The sequence below is a fragment of the Ambystoma mexicanum genome, chromosome 6p, assembly GCF_040938575.1.
Source record: "Ambystoma mexicanum isolate Mex_15411 chromosome 6p, UKY_AmexF1_1, whole genome shotgun sequence".
NCBI lineage: Eukaryota > Metazoa > Chordata > Amphibia > Caudata > Ambystomatidae > Ambystoma > Ambystoma mexicanum.
Window position 1 is genome coordinate 1,314,342,595 of NC_090935.1, and position 21,388 is coordinate 1,314,363,982.

General features: G+C 42.3%; 1 protein-coding gene across 3 annotated transcripts in view; it reads right to left on the reverse strand.

The window, feature by feature from the left end:
- Nucleotides 1-21,388, reverse strand: part of SH3GL2 (SH3 domain containing GRB2 like 2, endophilin A1) — an 830,288-nt gene that overhangs the window by 126,580 nt on the left and 682,320 nt on the right. For all 3 annotated transcript variants that reach the window (XM_069625975.1, XM_069625974.1, XM_069625976.1), the window contains 2 exons: nucleotides 9,255-9,413; nucleotides 6,321-6,424 (listed from right to left, as the gene is read on the reverse strand). In XM_069625975.1, coding sequence (XP_069482076.1) covers nucleotides 6,321-6,424; nucleotides 9,255-9,413 — 263 coding nt within the window. The remainder of the gene's footprint in view (nucleotides 1-6,320; nucleotides 6,425-9,254; nucleotides 9,414-21,388) is intronic.

Consider the following 21,388-nt stretch of genomic DNA (forward strand, 5'->3'; position numbering starts at 1 on the left):
AACTCTGACCACACTCTCCCTGCCAAGTTTCTGAGCTCTTGTATGTTTTTTCCTATTGCTACCTTCAAAGCAATCCTTACCGGTCAGATAGCACAGCGAGTAGAGCGCTTGCTTAGACATCCGTGCAGAGCCTGCCACGCAGGTTCGAATCCCGTCAGGGCCAAACTCAGCCTTTCATCCTTTCGAGCTCGATAAAAGAGCACCACACACTGTGGGTAATAAGCAGCGCTCAGATGCCTGAGGGTTCGTAGCGCTATATAAAAATGCAAATTAATTGCTTGGCCATTATAGCTCGAAAATACTGTCTGATAGATATAGTGAAACTGATCTCTGCACATGGCCCATCCCTGGTTCCACTATGCGTGTACCCATTTATGCTTCATCTTTTACAATTTTGTATAAGTAAGTACTTTTGTTTTTTACAAAAACTATTTTTAAAACCGAAAGTTTATTAAGAAGATCATTGTTAAAGAGATATTTTTACAAACCTATTTTCACCAAACGTTATATTAGCATTGTAACACTCATTAATTGATTATCTATTTGCTCTTCATTTACGGTTATAAGTCATGTTAAAGTTAAGCCTTTACGATGTTACAAGTTTGTACTTCTTTATGTATTTTCTCACCTCGAAGTTCCGACACTGGATCTTACTGGCACCACAGACATAATTCATCTGGTTGTAGGTAATTTGGTCGAAAACCAAATGATCGAATGCCATTTGATCGAGAGTCAAATGGTCGAAAAAATGGTCGATTTTTATTTTTTATTTTTATGGGGGGGTTTCCCCCACACCCCTCTTTTTCTATATTATTTTTTTTTTACCAAACAAAACTAAAAAAAATATATAAATAAATAAAAAAATTCGACCATTTTTTTTCCGACCATTTGACTTTCGATCAAATGTTCATTCGATCTTTTATTTTCGACCATTTGACCGGACACCAATTCATCTAGTTGCTATGCCTCTTCTAGAAGTCTGAGGGCCTAAATGACTCAGCCAAATTGATACAGAATCCCCTAACCAGTAAATCAAGAGCAGACGGCAAAACAACTCAAACCATCATCCAAAAAGACATGGTTTTGGGGGGGAGCGGCGGGCAGAATAGTAGGAAAACTGGGCCCATAGGAGTGAAGGAATATGTACTAACATCTATAGCTACAACGACCACTTCAATTTCAGACAGAAACCAAAAACAGCTCCCTTATTGCAAGTCTATAGGGATTAAAAGAGCTAAATTGGAATCAATCATGAATGAATGGGGAGACATTGTGTCCCTATTTATGGGTGAGTGACAGATTGCCATCAGCAATGGTGGAACGGCCAAAGCTTTTTTGACTTTTATTTAAATAAAATGATGCAGGTAATTCTGTTTCTGAAAGGGAGGCCTTCTAAACGGGACACTTTTTCATTAAATGCTCCATGCCAAAATGATAGCACGCACATGTGCCATTGCTGTAACCCATCTCCTGACATCTAAAGCCCTGTCTCTGCAGTGGCACAGGGTAGGTTCAACAGTCAAATGTGCATCCCAAACAGCTGCAGTGACACAAAGTTCTTGCAAGAGAAGATAGCCTTTTAATGTTCTGCACCTCTAATCTAAATTATATGAATTTGATTCCCTAGTCTGCTGGTGGGTACATCTTTAAATAGAAGCCATGCCTAGATGTGGAATGGTGACTGATGAGGGCACACAAGTAAGCAAATCACAAAGCTGACACTGTTGTCAGCTCTATAAGGAGAGCTAACCATGATAGAATTGATATGAATGGTGGTCGGTCAAAATATCGAAAAAATAATCTCGAATTTCTCTTTTTTTAATTATATATTTATTTTGGGGTCCGGGATAAATAATAAATAGTAAAAAACAAAAAAAAAAAGGGGGGGGTTGGGGCGCCCCCCCATTTCCAATAAAAAACGTCATTAAAAAAAAAAATCGAGATTTGTAAATTCGGTATTATGACCATAAACCGATATGAATTGGTGTCTGGTCTGACTGACTCCACTACAGCCATGTGAAACATTAGCCAGGATGTTGCCCCTTTGATTCTCCTGCAGGAAAGCTAACAACTCCTGTCAGGGCACAGGGATACACGTTTGGACCTCTGTTGGGAGTACAGTTAATTCCAAATTCCTCTGCCTTAGATGTGAAGACAGTAGGCATTCAAGGGAGAAGAGAGCTCGGTACTAGAGCTATCCCCAGAGAACACCGGGGTGAATTGCTGTGTGGAGCAATGTCTGCCTCTCTGCTGGCTGCACTGGAAAAAGGCTTCTCACTGAAGGGGTACGATCCCCTGTAGGTACCAGTCAAGCTCCCATGAGTTGGAGTGCAGAACAGAACAATTTACCTTGTCCTAGAGTCCCTGGGATTGGGTCTACTAGCATTTCAGAAGCCCAGAAGTAGAAGAATCCTGTCCTGGCCCCTCAAGATGTCTTTAAACTGGATCAACTCCGCTCACCACCTTCAAGCCACCACAGGACCTGCAGTGCTGTTTTTGGCACTCTAAGTGCACATAGACCTGCTGGCTGCACTTTCATCAATTCAGATGTCAGATTGTCTTGGGGCCACAGATCTTCCTGGGAAACCTGATCATGGGCTCGACATCCTGGGAGAAACTGAAATAAGCACTTACGTGACTGCCGGAAGTCCTCAAACTCACTTTCTTGAATGCCGACTTGAACCAGCAGAGCCATCCTATCTTGCTTCTGGCTCGACTGCTGCCCCAAACTAACTGGAAGCAATCATTTAGACAACTGGACCCATCATGAACCTTGCATCTTTGAACAAACGGTATGAGGGTCATTCATCAGCTTTTATTTTTGCTGTGTTTTTTGACGAAGGATTTGGGGGGGTGGGTAAGGGCATAGAAGGGGTGGGGCGGTGGGAGGATACATAAAAGCAAAGGGGTGGTGAGGGGTGTTAACACACCCAAATAAAATAACACAAAATTAAACGTTTTTTTGGGCCAAATATTTCGGCAAAAAACTAATCGAAAAAAAAACCTGGGGACAAATGAAAATACAACCGAACAAACATGATGCCAACCGTAAGCGGGATCGCATCTACACAAAATATCTATCTGAGCCCTGACTCAAACACAGCTGAAGCACCACAAATCCTAGTTTGACACTGTTGAGCCTGCAAAGACAAGAATAAGGTACTGTGAGGAGGCAATGACCCCCCTGGTCCAATTCTGGGACCATAGTGAATTTTAAGACCCCCTTCCCTAACTTTTTCTTGCACAACCCTTGAACACTGACATTGTTGCACAAACTGATTGCCTGAACACCTCTGATCATCAACCCTGAGTGCTCTTTCTCAAAGGTCGGAATTCCTAGGTAATCTTTTACAGGGCTTGGTTTTTGTAGTGTTTTCTAGTTAGTTGACTGCATTTATATTTTGGAACCCAAGGGAAGAGTTTTGATATTTTAAATTTAAACTTCTTCCAGATTATTAGTTTGACACAGTGGCCCGAACATTGGCATCATTTTGAGTCAGTAAAGGCCTCCTTTTTTATAAGGTGAATTCATGGGACTAAACAAAGAACTACAAACATCTGTCCGGTCTACGTAATTGTAATGCAGTATCCAAGGTCACACAAGTTTATGAAACCGCAAATGTATTTATTACTAAACCCAAGTCCTGGAGTTCTTCATTTCATACTGAGACTTGGGACTAATCAACTCCCATTGTTGTTAACAATTAGAGGTTTACAATGGAGAAACCCGAGTGACAAGAGGATTTGTCGACTCTGCAAAGTACCTGACTGCCTGGAAACCGTGAAGCATGTTATGACTGAGTGAGTGTCAGGTTTTAGGCTGGACCTATATATGTTTATGGGGATACAGAGTTCATAACTATGAAACAATTAAATCAGAGTCTTTGTGGGTTTATTGTTTAAACTAAGAATCCAATGAAATGCACATGGCACTTTATCAGGTTTGGAAGTTAGTGGAAAAGCTCTTGGGTATCAATGAAATTGCCAAAAAGGAAATTTTGCGGATAGATCACTGTCCTGGGGAAGGCCGAGGGAGCGAAGGCTAAAAAGTTGACGGGTGAAGGAAGTTCCCTGTGTAACATGTTTTTAAAGTGAAAGTTGGGAATCAAATTTAGTTGGATTTTACGAATCTTCATATTTGATTTTTCTTTTTGTTATTTGTAACCTGTTATGATTTTGAAATTTGAGAGGTTGATATTTTAAAGCTGGTATATTGTAGAGCAATATGAGACTTAAGAGTTATATGAAGTTTTTAGTGCAATTTTAATCATCCGTTATATATGATATGTGATGAAATGCATGTATTTATTGTTCACCTGTTTCATATGAGGATTATAAGAATTATGTGTTTAGTTTGGATGTAGATTTTGTTAAAGTTATTTGAACTATAAGCAAATAAAGAAAATAAATACATGATATTTTAATTAAAAGTTTCCATTTTACTGAAGCTTGTTTGGACATTCTTTTACTATTGAGTCATTGTACCACTGCAGTTTGGGTTGCTACTGCTATTGGCCCACACCTCTCCAAAAGATATAGTCACTCCTCGGCCTGCGCTACCACTCAAGGTGAAGGAGGTTTACCTTACCTTTTGGGCTGTGCCTGTTTTGCCTTTCAGACTCTGATCACTGCTGGTCTAGTAGTAGTGCAGGGCTGAGTAGGCAGTTTAGCTACTACTCATCCTTGCACTCCGGCAGACCAGCAGTCATTTCGTCACAGGGTGAAGGATGGATAAAGTGTGGGTACAATGAAGATGCCCACCTGGATGCTTTCTGCGAGGTGGAAAAAAGAGAAAGTGTTGGTGTAAGGAATAAGGAGGGTGCTGGGCAGCTAATTTTACGGCAGCACATAACCAATGACGCAGCAACCATCATTGAGAACTTTATAATAGGACAATGAACATGGGAATGTACAGCCATCAGTGCTTTTTAATATGAACACCTGGTTAAGTAATAGCATATAAATAAAAACAAGCTGTGGTAAAGCTCTGAAGGTTTGTCTCATATGTCAGCATAGCCTCAAATTCCTCAATAAACTTCTGGCCATGAATAAAAGATAGAATTAAATTTCACATCAATACAAGGGACAACAATCAATTAAAGTACTTAACCCAAAACAGGAACTTAAAAAAGTAGAATTAACAACTATTGGGACAAGCCTGGGAAGGCTGGGACTCTATACATTAAATTGAGGCCAAAGTCAAACAATTGCAACTAAGGTATAAACAGAACATTAACCTTTCTAAAAATCACAATTCCAGAAGTATATAAAAGGAGGAACTAAAGATCCTTCACAAAAGCAGATTTGCATTCAAACACATTTGTCCTCCATTACTCTCCATGCCTACAGTTTTTCCACCAGTAGACTTGTTGAAATGAAGCCAAAGTCTACCAAACCACACTGTTCAGCGTGATGTAAGATTTTTTCCCCACTTTTCCCAAATTTCCCAAGGTTTAAAAATCACAGTAAATTGTGATGGGTCAGAGCTGGAGGAAACACTGTCTTGCATAACATGCAGTGACATGTCTACTTACTTCAAGTTGCATTTCATCAAGCAGGATTTGTTGTGCTTGAAATCAACTATGGTTTGCATTGTTTGGGTTTGTGATTTCAGAGACTGAAGGACAAAGTGCAGGGGTACGGAATGCCCAGGTGCTTTGAAGAAAAGTGCAGGCAGTCGGCAACCCCATCATACTATCATACTATATAATAAAAGGCCAGATGTGTGTGTGTGTCCGAAGCCGTCCGGCCCGCTTCACTTGTTATCACTGCTAGAGGGAGCTGTTGCCTTACGCATACAACAGTAAGACTTCAAGTTCATCTTCCAGGTTAACAAAATGTGTATTTCTACAATGATAACATACAATTAGCTGTAGAAAAGGCCCACAACAGGGATACCACTTTAACAGCATACTTCAAGTTGCATACAATAAAAAAATGTATGCATTTTGTTTAAAACATACAAAGAGAAATTCATTTGATTCAAAACTATTTCTCAAACAAAAGAAATTACATTTTTCTTTAAAAATTATAAACAGAAATCAATTGATTAAGCACTATTTATCTAGCAAAGTAAATTACATTTTATTTCAATGTACTTATGTATATTTCTTAGGTATTATTATATCAATATTCTACTTGTACATTTTAAACTTTGACATCCATTAACTTTATTTTATGATCTCATGTCTATTTTGAATTATGCTGCACATGAATTGTATTACTCTGACATCCCTCAACAGTATATGCACACGCAGTGTGCTCATGTACATCTGTAAGCCATCCATGCATCATTTTATTGGAAGAGGAAAACGCCTTACCTCTGTTCCAGCTTCACAGTGGTATGTTTTAGGATCTCTGCAGCCTGCCTGTGGTACTCCAGTTGGGATTGTACAAGAGCAGACAGCTGGCTCACTTGTTCAATCTAAGATTCAAAGGTCATTAATAGGTATTACCGTTACTGCAGAAAACACAGCCAACAAGCTAAGCACAGTGTGCCCACTGGCTTCAGCGAGCATTAAACATGTTTACAGGCTTGCCTCATGAAATGACATCTGTTACTGCAACCTGTCATTTGAAATGCTTTCATCAGCCATTGGCATTGCCTTTAAAATTGGTCTTACAGTGCAGTTGCATTCAAGCATTGCACATAAAGAAGCAGTTCTGCCTGTACCATAATCAATATATGCTTAGAACAAATCATGTGTGCCTAGCAGTGATTTGCTTCCTGGCTACCAAAAACATTACTGCTGCGTATGTGCGATTTCCATCCCCTCTACTCAAAAATAAAATTCATATGTGCATTTCTGTTTTTTCTCTGCCACAAAAAAAAAAGACATGTGCGACTCTGATTTGTTTTCCGCTACACTATAAATCACAGATGCTATTGTTTTTTTGTCTGCTGTGCTCCAAAAAAAACCTTGTGCCTACATTTCCTCCGCCCCAAAAAAATCATGTATACTTCCCTCAAACTTTGTACTTCACTGCACAAAAAAAATCATGCCTGCCTATCTTTGCATTTTTTTCGCATCGAATAGAAAAATCCGTCATACCTGTGCTTTTGCCTGCACTGCGGCCTAAATATTCATGTGTACATTGTTCTGATTTTCTTCCTGACAGCAAATGCATCACCAGTGCTTCTTTGTGATTATTTTATCCACCTCCCAAAAACAGCGTGATTTTATTTCCTTCTTCAAAAATAATACACATTATTTTTTCTGCGTCACCAAAGCAAATCATGTATGCCTAGCTGTGATTTGCTTCCCCACCAGTCAAAACAAATTGATGCACCCCTCTGCGATTTTCTTCTTACCAACCAAAATAGTGATATTGTTCTAAAACACCCCAAACAATAAATATTCATATCTATTACTTTCATCTCTGCCTTCAAAAAATCATTTGTTCCCCTCTGTGATTATTTTGTCCATCACCAAAAATCACTATTTACCTATCGTATCTGTGTTTTGCAACATCATGTGCGCCAACCCAAAAACAGTTGCTGCACCAAAAATATTAACTGGACCTCACTGTATCCAGATGTTAATATTGTCTCCTCCAGATGTAAACCATGTGCACACAATCTCAGGTCCGAGGGGTCTTTATTTAATTCTACTCTAACCTACTCTATTTTATATGTACACCAACACCAATATATCACGTGCGACTCACTGATTTTGTGTTACACTCCACCCCAAAAAAAAATCGCAGATGTGTGAACTTGGATTCTCCTGTACCCAAAAAAAAGATCAATTGTCTTTTTGTGTTCTTGCGTATTTTTCTGCACCCAGAAAACCATGGGTCAACATGTGTGATTTCGTATTCTCCTATGTCAATAACACACGTGTCTGTGTATTATTTCATATTCCTTGGCAGAAATAAACCATGTATCAATGGATGTGATTTTGTACCCTTATATGCCAAAAATCATGGCAGACTGTTTGTGATTTTGCATTCTCCTAAACCTAAAAGAATGTTTGAATTGGTATCCTTGTGGATTTCTTGCTGTAATTGTGCAAACAATGTGCGCGCTAAGATTCTACTCAACTTCTCATATCCACATGTCCCTATTACATTCCTAATCTAAACTGCGCTAGTTCTGATACACCCCTACTCCTCTCTCTTCACACACGTTTGCACTATATTAACCCCACTTTCTCCCTGCCAAATGCCTAGCACAAAGCAGACGTTTGACTTTCTTAAGATAGGAGGAAAACTCTCAAACCTCGTCTTCCAGAATATCGAAAAATGTGAAAGCATCGACACTGTCGAACTCATCGAAATTTAGGATATTTGCGTTTTTCTAACCCCAGTACACCCATGCTTAATCCTGTGGCATCTTTTATTTAATTGTGTTGTGTCACATATGTGGAAAGTGAGGAATTGACCCAGTAGGTAGACATTACAGACGACTGTAACATGGGGGTAACGTGTACAATAGTGAAGAGAAAGAACGCCCTGTAAAAGGCTATTTTTTAAATTGATACATTTTAAGTTTGTAACAAAAATGTTAACACCTTGGGGTAAGATGCAGGATGTCTGGGCAGGAATTCCAAAGCTTGGGAGCTTGAGCCGTTAAAGGGTTTTCGATTTCCTAACCAGAAGAACTTAAAAAACACACAACTGATATACTTTAGCGAGTGTTGATGGCTACCACTACCATGTTTCTTAAATATAAAACAAGTTTTCACATTGGGTATAATGTAATGATTGATAGGAGAAAGCAGCTAAACACACAGTATTACCCACTTTCGCCGAAGGACAGTTTTGCCAAATTTCTGTTGCCGCATTTTTTACCACTTTTTTGCCACAACATTATAAATGGTAAGTTTGGGTAAGATATACAGAAAGGGGCAGGGGGGTGAGGGTTGAAAGGTGATGCTGGGTTTCCCGGCCCTGCATTTTGCCATCAAACAAAACTGACACATTCGGCAAAAAAAAAATTGGCAACTATTCATAGATCCAAACACACCCAATTGTGTTCAATGAGATTGGTCTGCTTGTGTCCCTACAAGGTTCCAAATGGTAAAGTTTAGAGAATACATGATAGGGTATTTCCACAAGTGATTTCCTACATCGAGTGAGACGGCTCAGTTGGGGTAACTTGGGTTGGTTAAAGTGGATGGATGCTCTTTGACCTTTACTTAGCGGGAGTGTTCAGACTACACGGCAACATGAAATGTCCGTCTATAAAGAAGCCCTAAATAGGGTTTGCAAACATGAATGTTTGATTGGTCATACACATAGATTCCCCTTACATCCATCTGCAGGAGGTTGAACATGCTTGATTCAGCAATTTCTTTGGACTCATCAAATTTCTCCAGGGCTTGTCGGATCTCGTCATCAGCGACTTTGCCTGACCTTTTCTTCTTGTAATCAAAGTCCAGGCGCCGACCCTCCATTTTCTTTATGTGATGCTGGAAGAGAAATAAGATTGGCTCACCATTGCTGCGTAGGCAAAAAGCCAGCAATCTCTCGTTCACTGCAGTAACTGCAATTGGTTTGCAATGTATCAAATCGACAAAGGTCGAAAATAAAATGAGTGGGGTCATGGTAAAAGTACTGGGCTGTCAGTCACCAGCTTGAAGAGGATTAATTTGCAAATCATATGGGTATACCAGTGCAACTATCAAAAACACACATTTAAGATTTACCATGAATTCATCAGCTGTTAAATCAATGTCTAATGGTATGCCCTTTCTAGTCTACTTTCCACCTTCCATTTCAACTTCACCATCTCTGACCTGCATTCACCACCTCCCTATTCACCATACGGGTACGTATCACCCTCCATGCTTATGGAAACTAGCCGAAGGCACGGCCACCCACACACACATCTGCTCTCATACACTACTCTAAGGCACATTGCACAAAACCACTTCCGTTAGAATGCAGCTATCCCCCATGACAAAAATTTGGTCTAGCTCCACACGCAATGATTCTCCTTCTCTCACATACTCTCCAGACTACTTCTCAGAAACCATCCACGTGCCAACTCGCAATGGGGGGCTAACAGGTACTCGGCCACCCCTACCTAATTTCGTATTGGCTAAAATGCACACAGGTACTCTGAACTCCTCTGATGAATTTCCCATACCGAGCCTTCAGTGCTTTGAGACCATACCAATGGGGGAAGGCAGTATGCAAATGAAAATTGCAATACAACACAACACTTGTTACTTGAAAGCAACCCTAATGATATCCCTACCATTAGCATGGGCGACCTCAATCTGACTAACTTCTCCAAGGCCCTTCAAATATAGCTAGAGTCCAGGCTCTCTGACCACTCTCTACTCACACTCACGGAAATTTGCTTGACCGCTTCTTTCTTTTCTACTATACCAATTCATCTGTGCTCTCTATTGACGCTTCACCATCTGACCACTCACTCATCCATTTCACCATCTGTGTGCCCCCCTCTAACTCCACCCTCCCAAAACAATCATTAAACTCAAAATGCATGCCTGATCTGATAGGGTCTTCCTCCAAGTCCCCCTTCCACATTTACTCACATCACTGAAGTTACATTTATGGAGTGCAATACTCCACCAGCTACCCCAATATTCTTCTGCATGCTCCTATACCCCCCTCACCTCGACCCCCATTCCCCTCTCTCCCCAGTGATCAAAAAGCTTAAAACAATCATGCATTTCACTCATACTGATAGTTAAAACATCCCTGCTCTGCTTATGGCATACAAGGACTCTTTCTTTGTCTTCACCACTGCGATCGAATAAGCTAAATCTGCTCACTGGATGGAATTCATATTGTCTTTTGCTCTCACTCTTGGAAGCTGTCCATTACCCTCCAGGAAATGCCTGCACCCCTAAATGCAATCCATGCTCTCCCCCCTCTCTGCCATTAACCTTGCCTCCTACATCTCCTCATAGATTTTCAAAATATAAGAACAATCGCCTCTCCTCTATGTCAATCTCTCCTTACCTACTGGCATCTTCCCAACCTTCTAAAGGTAAGCAATACTAACCTTAAAAAATCTCTCTTCTGCCTCACGTCTACAAAATGCGAGAGGGTGGCTTTCAACTGCATCATCTACTACTTTGAGGACCACTCATTATCTGACGCTCTGCAATATGGATTTCACAGTAAACACTTAATTGAAACTGGTGTTCCACACATCTCCAGCCAATGCCCACCACTCCCACCGCTCCACCATCCACATTCCATGCAATCTCTTTGCCACTTTTGACACTGTGGAGTGTCCTCCATCTTCCAAACCATTTCCTCGCTCAACTTCAAGGGCACTGTGCTTGATTTGGTGCCTCCTATCTCTCTGTCCACTCATTCTCAATCTTATGGAACTGTGTCACCTCCTCTTCCATTCTTCTGCCCGTCAGCCACCAAAGACACTCCTCTTCATGCGTTACACTTCCTCCTCGGGTAAACTACTTACATTCTTTGGCTTCTACTAGCACCTCTTGGTTGGTGACACACATCTTCATCTACTTTCCATCTCTCATCCTAGATATCTCGGAGTGCATCCACTCGTTGGGTCTACACTGCTTGATGCTTAACTCCTCTAAAAAAAGATCTTTTTCCAGGTCTCCAAGGTCAATCCCACTCTCCCTTCCCCTACCTTATTTCCTCCTGACCGCCTCTCTCCATCACCCAAGGTCCAAAACCTTAGGATCCTCTGCGACAGCGATCTCAAATATATTAATTTCAACACAGTGACTTCCACAGCAGCCAGGATTAACCTTCTATAACTATCATGGAATTCAATCTGCACCTCACTCATCAGGCCGCAAACACTCTAATCTCGACCATGGTGCTGAGGAAGCTTGACTACTGCTCTAGTCTACTCATATGACTTCCCCACTATACTTAAGCAATATAACCCGAGCAGGGGGACATCTGTTACAAGCCTGGCCAGTAATGCCCCCTTGCAAGGTTTATATTGCAATTAGTACACTGGCATGTTGTCCCAGGGTAGTAATAGTGTTTTTATCACAAGTTGAGAAACAGCCTGTTTGCTGTTTCTCAGCTTGCAATAAAACTAGAAAAAAAGCTGTCTGCCATGGATCAGGGAGAAGGGAACTACGCGTAGTCCCTTCTTCCTTTCCATGGTGGCCATTCGAGAGTGAGAAATGCACCAGCAAAGGACAAAGAAGCACAAGGTAAGCGAGGAAGAGGTATGGGGGGCATACATATGTGGAAAATGGGCGTGGAGGTGGGGGGGTGGGGATGCAGGTGCGCAGGTGAGCGCTCTTACTTGATTCCTGGTGAGGGAAGACGGCTCTGAAGAGACTTGGAATGGGGTCTTTAGTCTGTAGTACAGATAAAGACCACATTCTGAGCCTCCTCATTGGTTGGGACGCTGCCACTCCACCTCGCCAGGTACTCATGTGCTGCCATAACATATTATGACTATAAATGCAAAATGGATTCCTCTTTAGCTTTCTAATCCCCCTCTTTAAAGCAATTCATGGCCTTGCCCCACACTGCCTCACTGACTGCATATATCTCTCTACATCCACTCCCCAAGTGTGAGTGCCTTATATCTCAATAGCCCATTTGTTCCGTTCCCCTGTAACCTCCTCTTGCTTTAGCTCATTCTCACTACTAGCCCCTCCTCCAATGGAATGCTCCCTCCATGCCAATGCAGTCATTCAATCCATGGAGAAATGTTCAGGACCAGGTTCAAGCTCCATTTGCTATCCTTAAGTGCCAATGATTCCCGTCCGCTTGTTCTATTCAGAGTGATCTAAATGTGTGTATATATGTAAAGATCACCTATGTAAATAGTGGCCATGGCCTAAATGCCTGTCCTATTTATGTTTGTTCCATCATGAATGGCTCCTGTCCATGTTTCTTTGTGATATCCCTTCACCAACTGACTTTCTCTGAACCATGCAATCATTGCCACTTTTGAAGACATCTTGCATAGGGACTGTCTCCCTTACATTGTACAGCATTTCTAGTAGAAGTACCTACCAAACTACCAAATAAATTCCTGATGCTACTGGGAGTCATGTTGAAAATGGGCAATATTCCTGCCAAGGATGTGTAGAGGAGCAGGAGGACACGGCATCCCTGGCTCCCACCCTCTCACCTCCATTATATTGGAACAGCAGAAGAAGAGCCATATGTGGGGCACCATTAGGGATGTAACGGTATAACGGTATACCGTTAAAGATACTGTGAACCACTCAATTGAACAATAATAACCGTCACATTGTTTATACCGGAATACCGTTTATACCGTTAAGTGTGCTTTTCAATCTGATTTGGAAAGGGTGCAGTAAGCAAGTGCTGCACAGTCTTGGTCTTGCACTGTTGGATGTGCCATCTGCCAAGTAGTTTCAGTTGGAGCAATTTTTAATGCCATTCCATTAACCACACGTGCCTGACACAAAATCAATATGTTAGCAATAGGAAGAATAAATACAGTGCCAAGAAGGAAAAGGGTTTACTTTGGGTTGGGGGCTTTGGGGTTTATATATTTATAATGTATAATGTTTGCTAAACATATGACAATGGGGGATTTCCCGGTTCCATCATTGAATTTACATATAATAGGTCACACTGCGAAATTCACTCATCTCTGTGGGAATTCCCTGCTGCCATACCAAAGGGTAAAATGTCCGTGATTACTGAACACCTTTTGGCCCGCAAGTAAACTAAAGGCTGTAACGTAAAGAGAGTGTGCGTGTGTGTGCATGCGCACAAGCGTATACTACCATCCGCCTCCATTGATCTGTGGCATGCAGGTCATAAAGATGGCAACATGTTCATCTTCACCAGTAGCCATGGGGGAGCTAAAAGCCTAAATGACCGCTTAAGAAAAGCTATTCAGTTTGCTTTGCCAGTGGCAGCAGGCACCCCCACCCCTCCTCCTCTCCACACGTCTGTTTGTGTTTGGTGGAAGCAAGGGGTGGCATTTCAGTGGAAAGTATGTTGAAAAGCCCAATTCTGGCCATGGGTGCCTGGTTTTGTTTGTGATGATAAATCTGACAATGTATGACCTTTTAGAAAATATTTGTTAAGATTGGTTAACTCCACCTGCTATACCGCGATAACCATGATATACCATCAGTTGGCAAGAAGGTTATCGTACCGTCATAAAACTAATACTGTGACACCCCTAGGCACCAGGTATTGTCCCAATACTGCATCAAATGTATGATAGACAAAATGCACTCAGACAACTGTATCGAATGTGACCTCGCACTGAAAGGGTGCAAGGATGTCTGCACACACCAATGGACATTGAAGAACTGTAAGTAAAATCTGGCATTAGCAGAGTTATGTCATGAGAGAAAGACACAGACGCACTGAAACGATATGCAAATACTTAAAGGATAAAGATGTAACTGAAATAATAAGAGAAACGTGTAATTGAAGACGAAGAAATTGTATGCACCAGAGAAATAAGTGACGAGAGATGAAGTGAATGTACATATGCAGAAACGCAAGGTATCTCAGATATATAGGAGCGTGATGCAGAAGAAAACAAAGTGTCTAAGGCAGCCATGATAGAATGATGGACGCCAGACTCGTGTTGAAACCAATAAAGCTACCTCAGAGCCAGACCAGGGCTGCAGAGTCAGGAGACACTGGAAAAACAGACAGTTTTGTGTGAGGAACACAGAGTCTATTGGCCCAGGATCAAGGATGCCAGATCAACGAATAATTGTAAAGCACAAAGGGAGTCAAAAGGATAGGCCATGTATGCAAGACATATTTCTCATAGATGAAGCAAAGGAGAAAACACCTGCAAGCGCCAAGTATTGGACAATCAAAGATGTGAATAGGCGATGCAAGGTGGAGTGAGCAAGTCTCCACAGGCCAAGAGGAGTAATGACATCCAGCTTCATTAAATCAAATAGCAATAAACAAAAGGACGAAAGTGACAAATACGTGGTCTCCTCACACTTGACTCAGAAGTAAAAAACAGGGGCTATTCATTAAGCTCCAGATGAAGATAATGGTGTACCTACACTCCCTTGAACATTCCAGAACAACAGAGAAGAGGCTCTACAGAAGATGCCTTGGCTTAGGGCCTGACCAATGAGAGACAATGGACTAATTGGACAAGTGAGTAGTAGTCTGACGTTGCTTTCTGCAACCTGGGTTTCATTTTTCTCACGTGCTGGTAATGAGCTGAAAGTGCAAGGGTGGGAGAGAATACCAACCAATCTCAGAGGTTCTATGTAGCAACATGCTATACAATGTTGCACAGGCCAACCCGTTGCTGTTATTCTGCTATAGTCTGTGTTATACGTATTTGGAGTTGGTTCAAGGTGTGCCTACCAGATAAGGGGCATCCAGTGATATTACTAGTACATATATGATATATAGGTAGATATGTTCCCTTAACCAATTCCTCCCTACAATAGGTTTTAGAGTTTGTCACGTAGGATGACATCATAGCTGACGTACATTGCAGTATAAAACCTTTATGTAATCAAAATTGAAGTGCGAGTACGTGGACTGCAGTTTGTTGTCCGCCAAATTGCCCTACTTTATTCAAGCTGACAATAAAGTAGTACTTTGCCATATTCTTTGAGTGTGTCCGGTTATTTGGGTCTGAGATCATTATTGGTAATTCCATAAAGCACACGAGACAGTTCAAGGTGCTAGAACACACATGCATTAACGGGAAGGGCCTACATTGTTCCGAGAAATGCAAACCTTTCACTTATTCCCCATTTTAGATCCTCATAGAAGTCAGACTTGTGAATAGGCGCATTATAAATGCCATATCATATCACAAATGCAGTTTTATGGGACTCGAAAATGGGTAATAAGTGAAAGGTCCACATGAATCGGACGCATGTAGGCCCTTCTCGTTAATGCCTGCTTGCTGTGCAGCAGTTTTACCAGAGGTTGTACAGCTAAATGCAATGAGGTCCAGAGTGTTGGCATCACAAAGAGGGAGCTGGTCAGGAATAAAGGTGGATTGCCTGGGTGAGACATTGATCTCGTCTGTTTTGTTGTCTGCAAGGGTAAGAGGACACCACTACCTGAAATGATATTCTAAGGGTGGGTTATACCAGAGAGGAACCAGAATGTAGAAAACCACCTTTGATGTGTGCAGGTTTCCCCAGAAAGACGCAGACCCTTGAAGGTCTAGTTCCAGGGTGTTGCATCATGGGGGCAAAGAATCCCAGAGGAAAGAGATGGGCACGAGGTAAATGGGCATTTCAGATAAGGTGCAGTTTGCGGCACTCGTTTGCCATCTTGCATATGGTCGATCCAGCTGCCATGAGTGGTCTTTGTCAGCAGAAGCTGCTTATAGGTAGGGTTTCAGCTGTGTTTCCTATAGCCGCCAAATCTATTTGTGGTCACCCAAGGTAATCAATCTGCTGGTTAGAGCCACCCCTACTACTAGCTCCATACTGCCAGTGTGGTCTAATTGAGGTATTCTCTTCTTCACTTTCAATTTTTTTTGAAGAATGTTCATAGCAAACAGAAAATTTGACTACTTCATGTTCCTTTTCCATTTGTTTTCTTTTCTTGTGTTCTTTGCTGTTTGATTTTCACCCATCATTTCATCCACTATTGTAATGATTGGTTTATGGTCATTTCATCTAAAACCATTGCATCTAATGCCATTCCATCGAAATTTTTCCATCTAAAAAATGTCCATCAAATGCATTTTTTTTCTTTTTTTGGGGGGGGAGGGGTCCCCCCAAACCTGTTTTTTTCCCTTTAAAATGCACCTGGACAAAAATTAACCTTTCAGCCCCAAAAACATGCATTAGATTGACATTTTTTAGATGGAAAGATTTCCATGGAATGGCATTAGATGGAATGGGTTTAGATGAATTGACTAGATACCTAATGATTTCATACAATTTTGTTAAACACTTTGGCAAAAGCGCCATAGAAGAATAATTATTAGTTTTTTATATAGCTTTTGCATAGGAGATATTTGCATGCATTTCTATTTTTAACCAATCAAAATTGGTACTCATTTATCGACCTCGGAAGGATGAAAGGCCGAGTTGGCCTTGCCGGAATTCGAACCTGCGACCTGCAGATGAAACACAGATCACAGCATCGAGCGTTTAACCCGCTGAGAGAAAAGAAAGAAATGCTGGACTAAGGATGAGATAGCTGTTCATTTGCGTGTGGCATGGGGTAGAGCCTAGGTCATCCCAGGGGGCAGCGATTATATGGAACTGCAAATAAAAAATGACAAAATGCGTGACTAGAATGTCGCCTCTTATCGCTCTACATTCTAGCCGTTATGAATGCGGCATATATTCTGCCTAGCTGCTCCAGCTCAAAATGAAACAGTTGCTGCATTTTGGATTGTGATCCGTGATTATCACCATTTTAAAAAATCCTCCTTCTGTTAAAATTAAACCAAATAGTCTAAACCTTTGAATGATTTAGGTGGCTCATTTCAAGTACGGTCTAAATGATCATTATAATTTTTAATTGTTCATTTATAATGTTCGTAATACCAACAAGTGGTTTCTAAGCGCGGGATCGGGATTTGAAAATGTGTTGCGCTGCGTTGTCTTGCATCCATGAGAAAGCGCTGCCCCCGAGCTATCCTTCCTCACCAAATTCCATGCAAAGGACGGCGGGAGCAAACAGTTTGTCTTCCTTGGCCTTTTCCAAGGAATGTTGTTAGGTTTCTGGGATGGGAGTACAAAGGCATGGGAATCCTAGTTTCCCATACCTTTTTGCACACCCATCAGAATAGAAGTGGTAATGTCGGCCGTGGTGCAAGTGCATGGCATCCACCAATAGAATGAATCCCTATGGATTGCGACTGCTTCTTATTGGTCTAAAGAGCGCGTGGAAACCCTAGGGATTCGAACCTGTGTGACTGCATCAAGATTAGAGGACGGTGAAGATGCTGGCAGTGTTCCTGCATGGAGCCAGAGTAACAGCCAGAATAGATTGTATGCTTTGGCTCCTCGCTCCAGCCAGGAAATTCCATTTAAAATACCTGGAATGTCATGAACTGACATTGTGCTGGTCCCTGCATTTAGTTTATGTTCCAGGTCATTTAGCATCTCACACAAAAATTGGCCCTTTGTGTTTAATGTCCCACAAATGTTATTTTGTTGGCTATTCCTCACGTGGTTCGCGGTCACTGTTGCAGCTTCTTTGAGAGGAAAAATATTTATGAGCTGACATCATAGTGTCTCTTGAAATGTTGTGGGCTTCATGAATTCTCCAAGATAGGTGTGAATGAGTTTGATCAAATGTGTCCCTCTCACAATGCCCAGGGTTCAGAAATGCTATTTGATACCACAGATTGGTGTGTTATCAGGTTCTACATGTCAGATATTACATATTTCTAGAGAGGTAGATATTTGGGACAAGACAAGCATACATACAGAATTGTGCAACACACCACAGTCCTACCAATTTAAACCTGCTGCTTATTAATGTATAGGTTACGCTGCATGCTGAAGAAACAACACTTTGGCAGATAGCCCCCAAAGCTAGTTCCACATGTCCAAAGCAATTGGATTCATTATTTTCCAGCATTTAATTAAGCTTTATAGGCCAAGCACGAGGGCCTTACGAGGAGGTAGGGGCCCTGAAAACCGAGTGCAAGGCTTGAGGGCAGTGAGGGTGCTTAATGAGGTCTACAGGCTCATAACTCCTGCTAAGGCCCAGGAGTGTGGTCTATAACGTTATTCATTATGTCCCACAGGGGCATGGGGGGAATAAATAAATAGGCAAGCTGACTGAATTGTTTGAGGCGAACTAGCTAGTTCCCAGAAACTATGTACACAACGCGATAAGGAGGGAGGGGCGGGACTTAGAAAAGAGCTGGACCGCATCTGCTGGGTGTGTCCCGGCAAGGAACTAGAGTGTTGGTGGGGGTAATGGGGACGAGACCCAGCTGTGTTTGTCAGGTGCGGCCCAGCAAAATGCAGCAAGGGGGTGGAGCCAACCCCCTCACCCTGACACCTCAGTAAGGTAAAGAGCGGCAATGATTTTGGTGCTGGGCTGCGTCTGTCAGGTGCTGCATGGGGGAGGAGCAGCACTCTCCTCAGGGCTCTCAGCACAGCACTCCCTCTGAACACTCGAGCGCCACGCTGAGAGCCCGGAGGGGAGCATTGCTGGCAGAAGGGTTACCAGCACGGTGCTCCTTTGGACAGAAGGAGCGCCGTGCTCAGAGCCCTGAGTAGAGTGACGCTGGAGGCTGGGTTCTCTGCGCAACAATCGCATTCCACGCCGAGAGCCCTGCTGGCAGTGCACTCACACCATGGCCGAATGATGCGGCATCCCCTAGTCACCAATTTCTGTGCCATATATGAATTCAGAGCCATACTGGCATGAATGGCCTGGATATTGGTCAATGTGGGAGTGCCACTTTACTTCGCCAGGATACAATACTTAATATAAGGCGGATAACCAGCCCTAAAATGAGACAGAGAACGCAATCAGTTTCTCAACTTCTGTCAAAGATTCAGCAGCCCTGTTCTGGATTTTGCTACAGAGAACCCAATGCTGAGTTTTAAGTATTCCATCATCTCCTCACCAGAGTTGCCAGCCTCCTCCTCACAATAATCATAGGGGGGTTTTATTCCACCTTCCTTTAACAATGTATGCAAATCAAATGCGGTACACCTTCCATAGGACAAGGACCTGCATGAGAAGGCAGTACACATGAGGTGAAAGCACATGTTCCATGAAGGGGAACACAAGCCGATCAATAGGTGCATGACTTGTTTTTGGAAACCATACAGTGCCGGCTGATCAAGTCCTCGCCCAAAACTGGAATGACAAACAATGACCCCACTGCAGGTGGCCAGGTCATACATATATCGGAGTGGACTTGCTTCCACAGCAGTTTCCAAGAGCTCCATGTACCTCATATATGTGCCTTTTCCACTCTGCACAGCAGTAGAGAGTGGCTGAGTTGCTATGTTGTCTAGTACAGAGTAAGTAAAACAGCTATCCGATATTTACATGAGCAGAACTGTCATGGCCCCACATTACACTTCACTGTAAGGAATGTATTAATCCTTTAGAATTGGCATATCATCAAATAAACTACTAACACCATAACAACCTGAAAAAGATCCAGCCAGGGCAGAGCATTAATCCATACCTTTGTATTTAATATCACTAAGCAAATGTAGACACAGTCAAACATGGCAGTGTGATTTGAAGGCTACTCGATTTGGCATAGTTGAGTGAGAAATGACAAACACTGCAGGTTCTCTGTAAATGACAACCAATTATTAAAGAGTTGACACATGATCCAAAGTACAGCTCGTGCCAGGTAGATTTACTAGCATAATCGAGAACATATCTGCTGACAGTTGCAGTAAACCATCATCAAACATTTTACTGACCAAGTGCTGTGTGAAGCTTCTCTTCCAACTCTGGCTAGTCCCTTCCTGGCCATGGCAGCCATCGTGCATGTCTTCTGCAGACGTGCAGCTACTTGAGAGGAGGAAGTGGAGAAGGGTTAGGATGGAGGGGCTAGGGGGGAGCTGGAGAAGGGGCAGGCAAAAGGACATGCTCTAGAGGCGAGAGCAGGATGCACAGGAGGGTAACCGATGCAGGAATAGCAGGGTATTCCAGAAGTAATGTCTGGCCAGGGATAAAAAGGGAACAATATGGCTAGTTTGGGGCCACCTGGAAGCTGGTTGTGGTAAAGTTTATGGGCGGTCTCCTCTATTTAAGCCATCCTAAAAGACACTTTTGGCACTTGGAACATATCATATTCACAATACAACATAGTTACTTCACTCACGGATGTATGTTGCTCCAATGGCCAAGTCCTCACCGCATTACCTTTCCTACTAGACAACAGCATCATTGGAATCACTGTGTGTACGATGGACAAGTGTAACAACAGGTGGTGATGAGTGAGAAATTGATTTGAACTCAAGCAGCAAAGCCAATGTAGTGCTGCATTACCTGTGGATGCAGCATTTCCATTCCAGCTGCCCTGGCTCACCATTCCTAGGTGATAATGATGCACTTGACCATGGAAATGTGGCTGGTATCCAATGAACAGACTTTAAGGCAACAGCAATGCACTGCATCAAGTTCCACTATTCTGGGCAGTCAATGAGTCTTATTTCTAGACAAAGTGCCAAAAGCAAGGACACGTAGGCAGGTGCTTCACCAGCAAGCCATGCTTTTATACAAGGTTGTAATGACTAGACTGAAAAGAGAACTAGGCTATGGAACAAATGCCCTTTGGCTACAGCTCTGACAATTACAAGTGGATTTTCCGGGTAGCGGAGAAAAACCTCAATGCAATTTGGGTCATAAGGATGAGCAAAATATCCATGTGTTGCACACATTCCACTATATGAGGAGAGATTTTGTGCCCGAGTGTGGACCGTAGTGTGAGGGGACTGCGATGCTCCAGATTTGGCTCTTCTTTGAGTTCATGCAAAGCCTTCGTCTGTTGCGTACATGCCAGAAATGATCA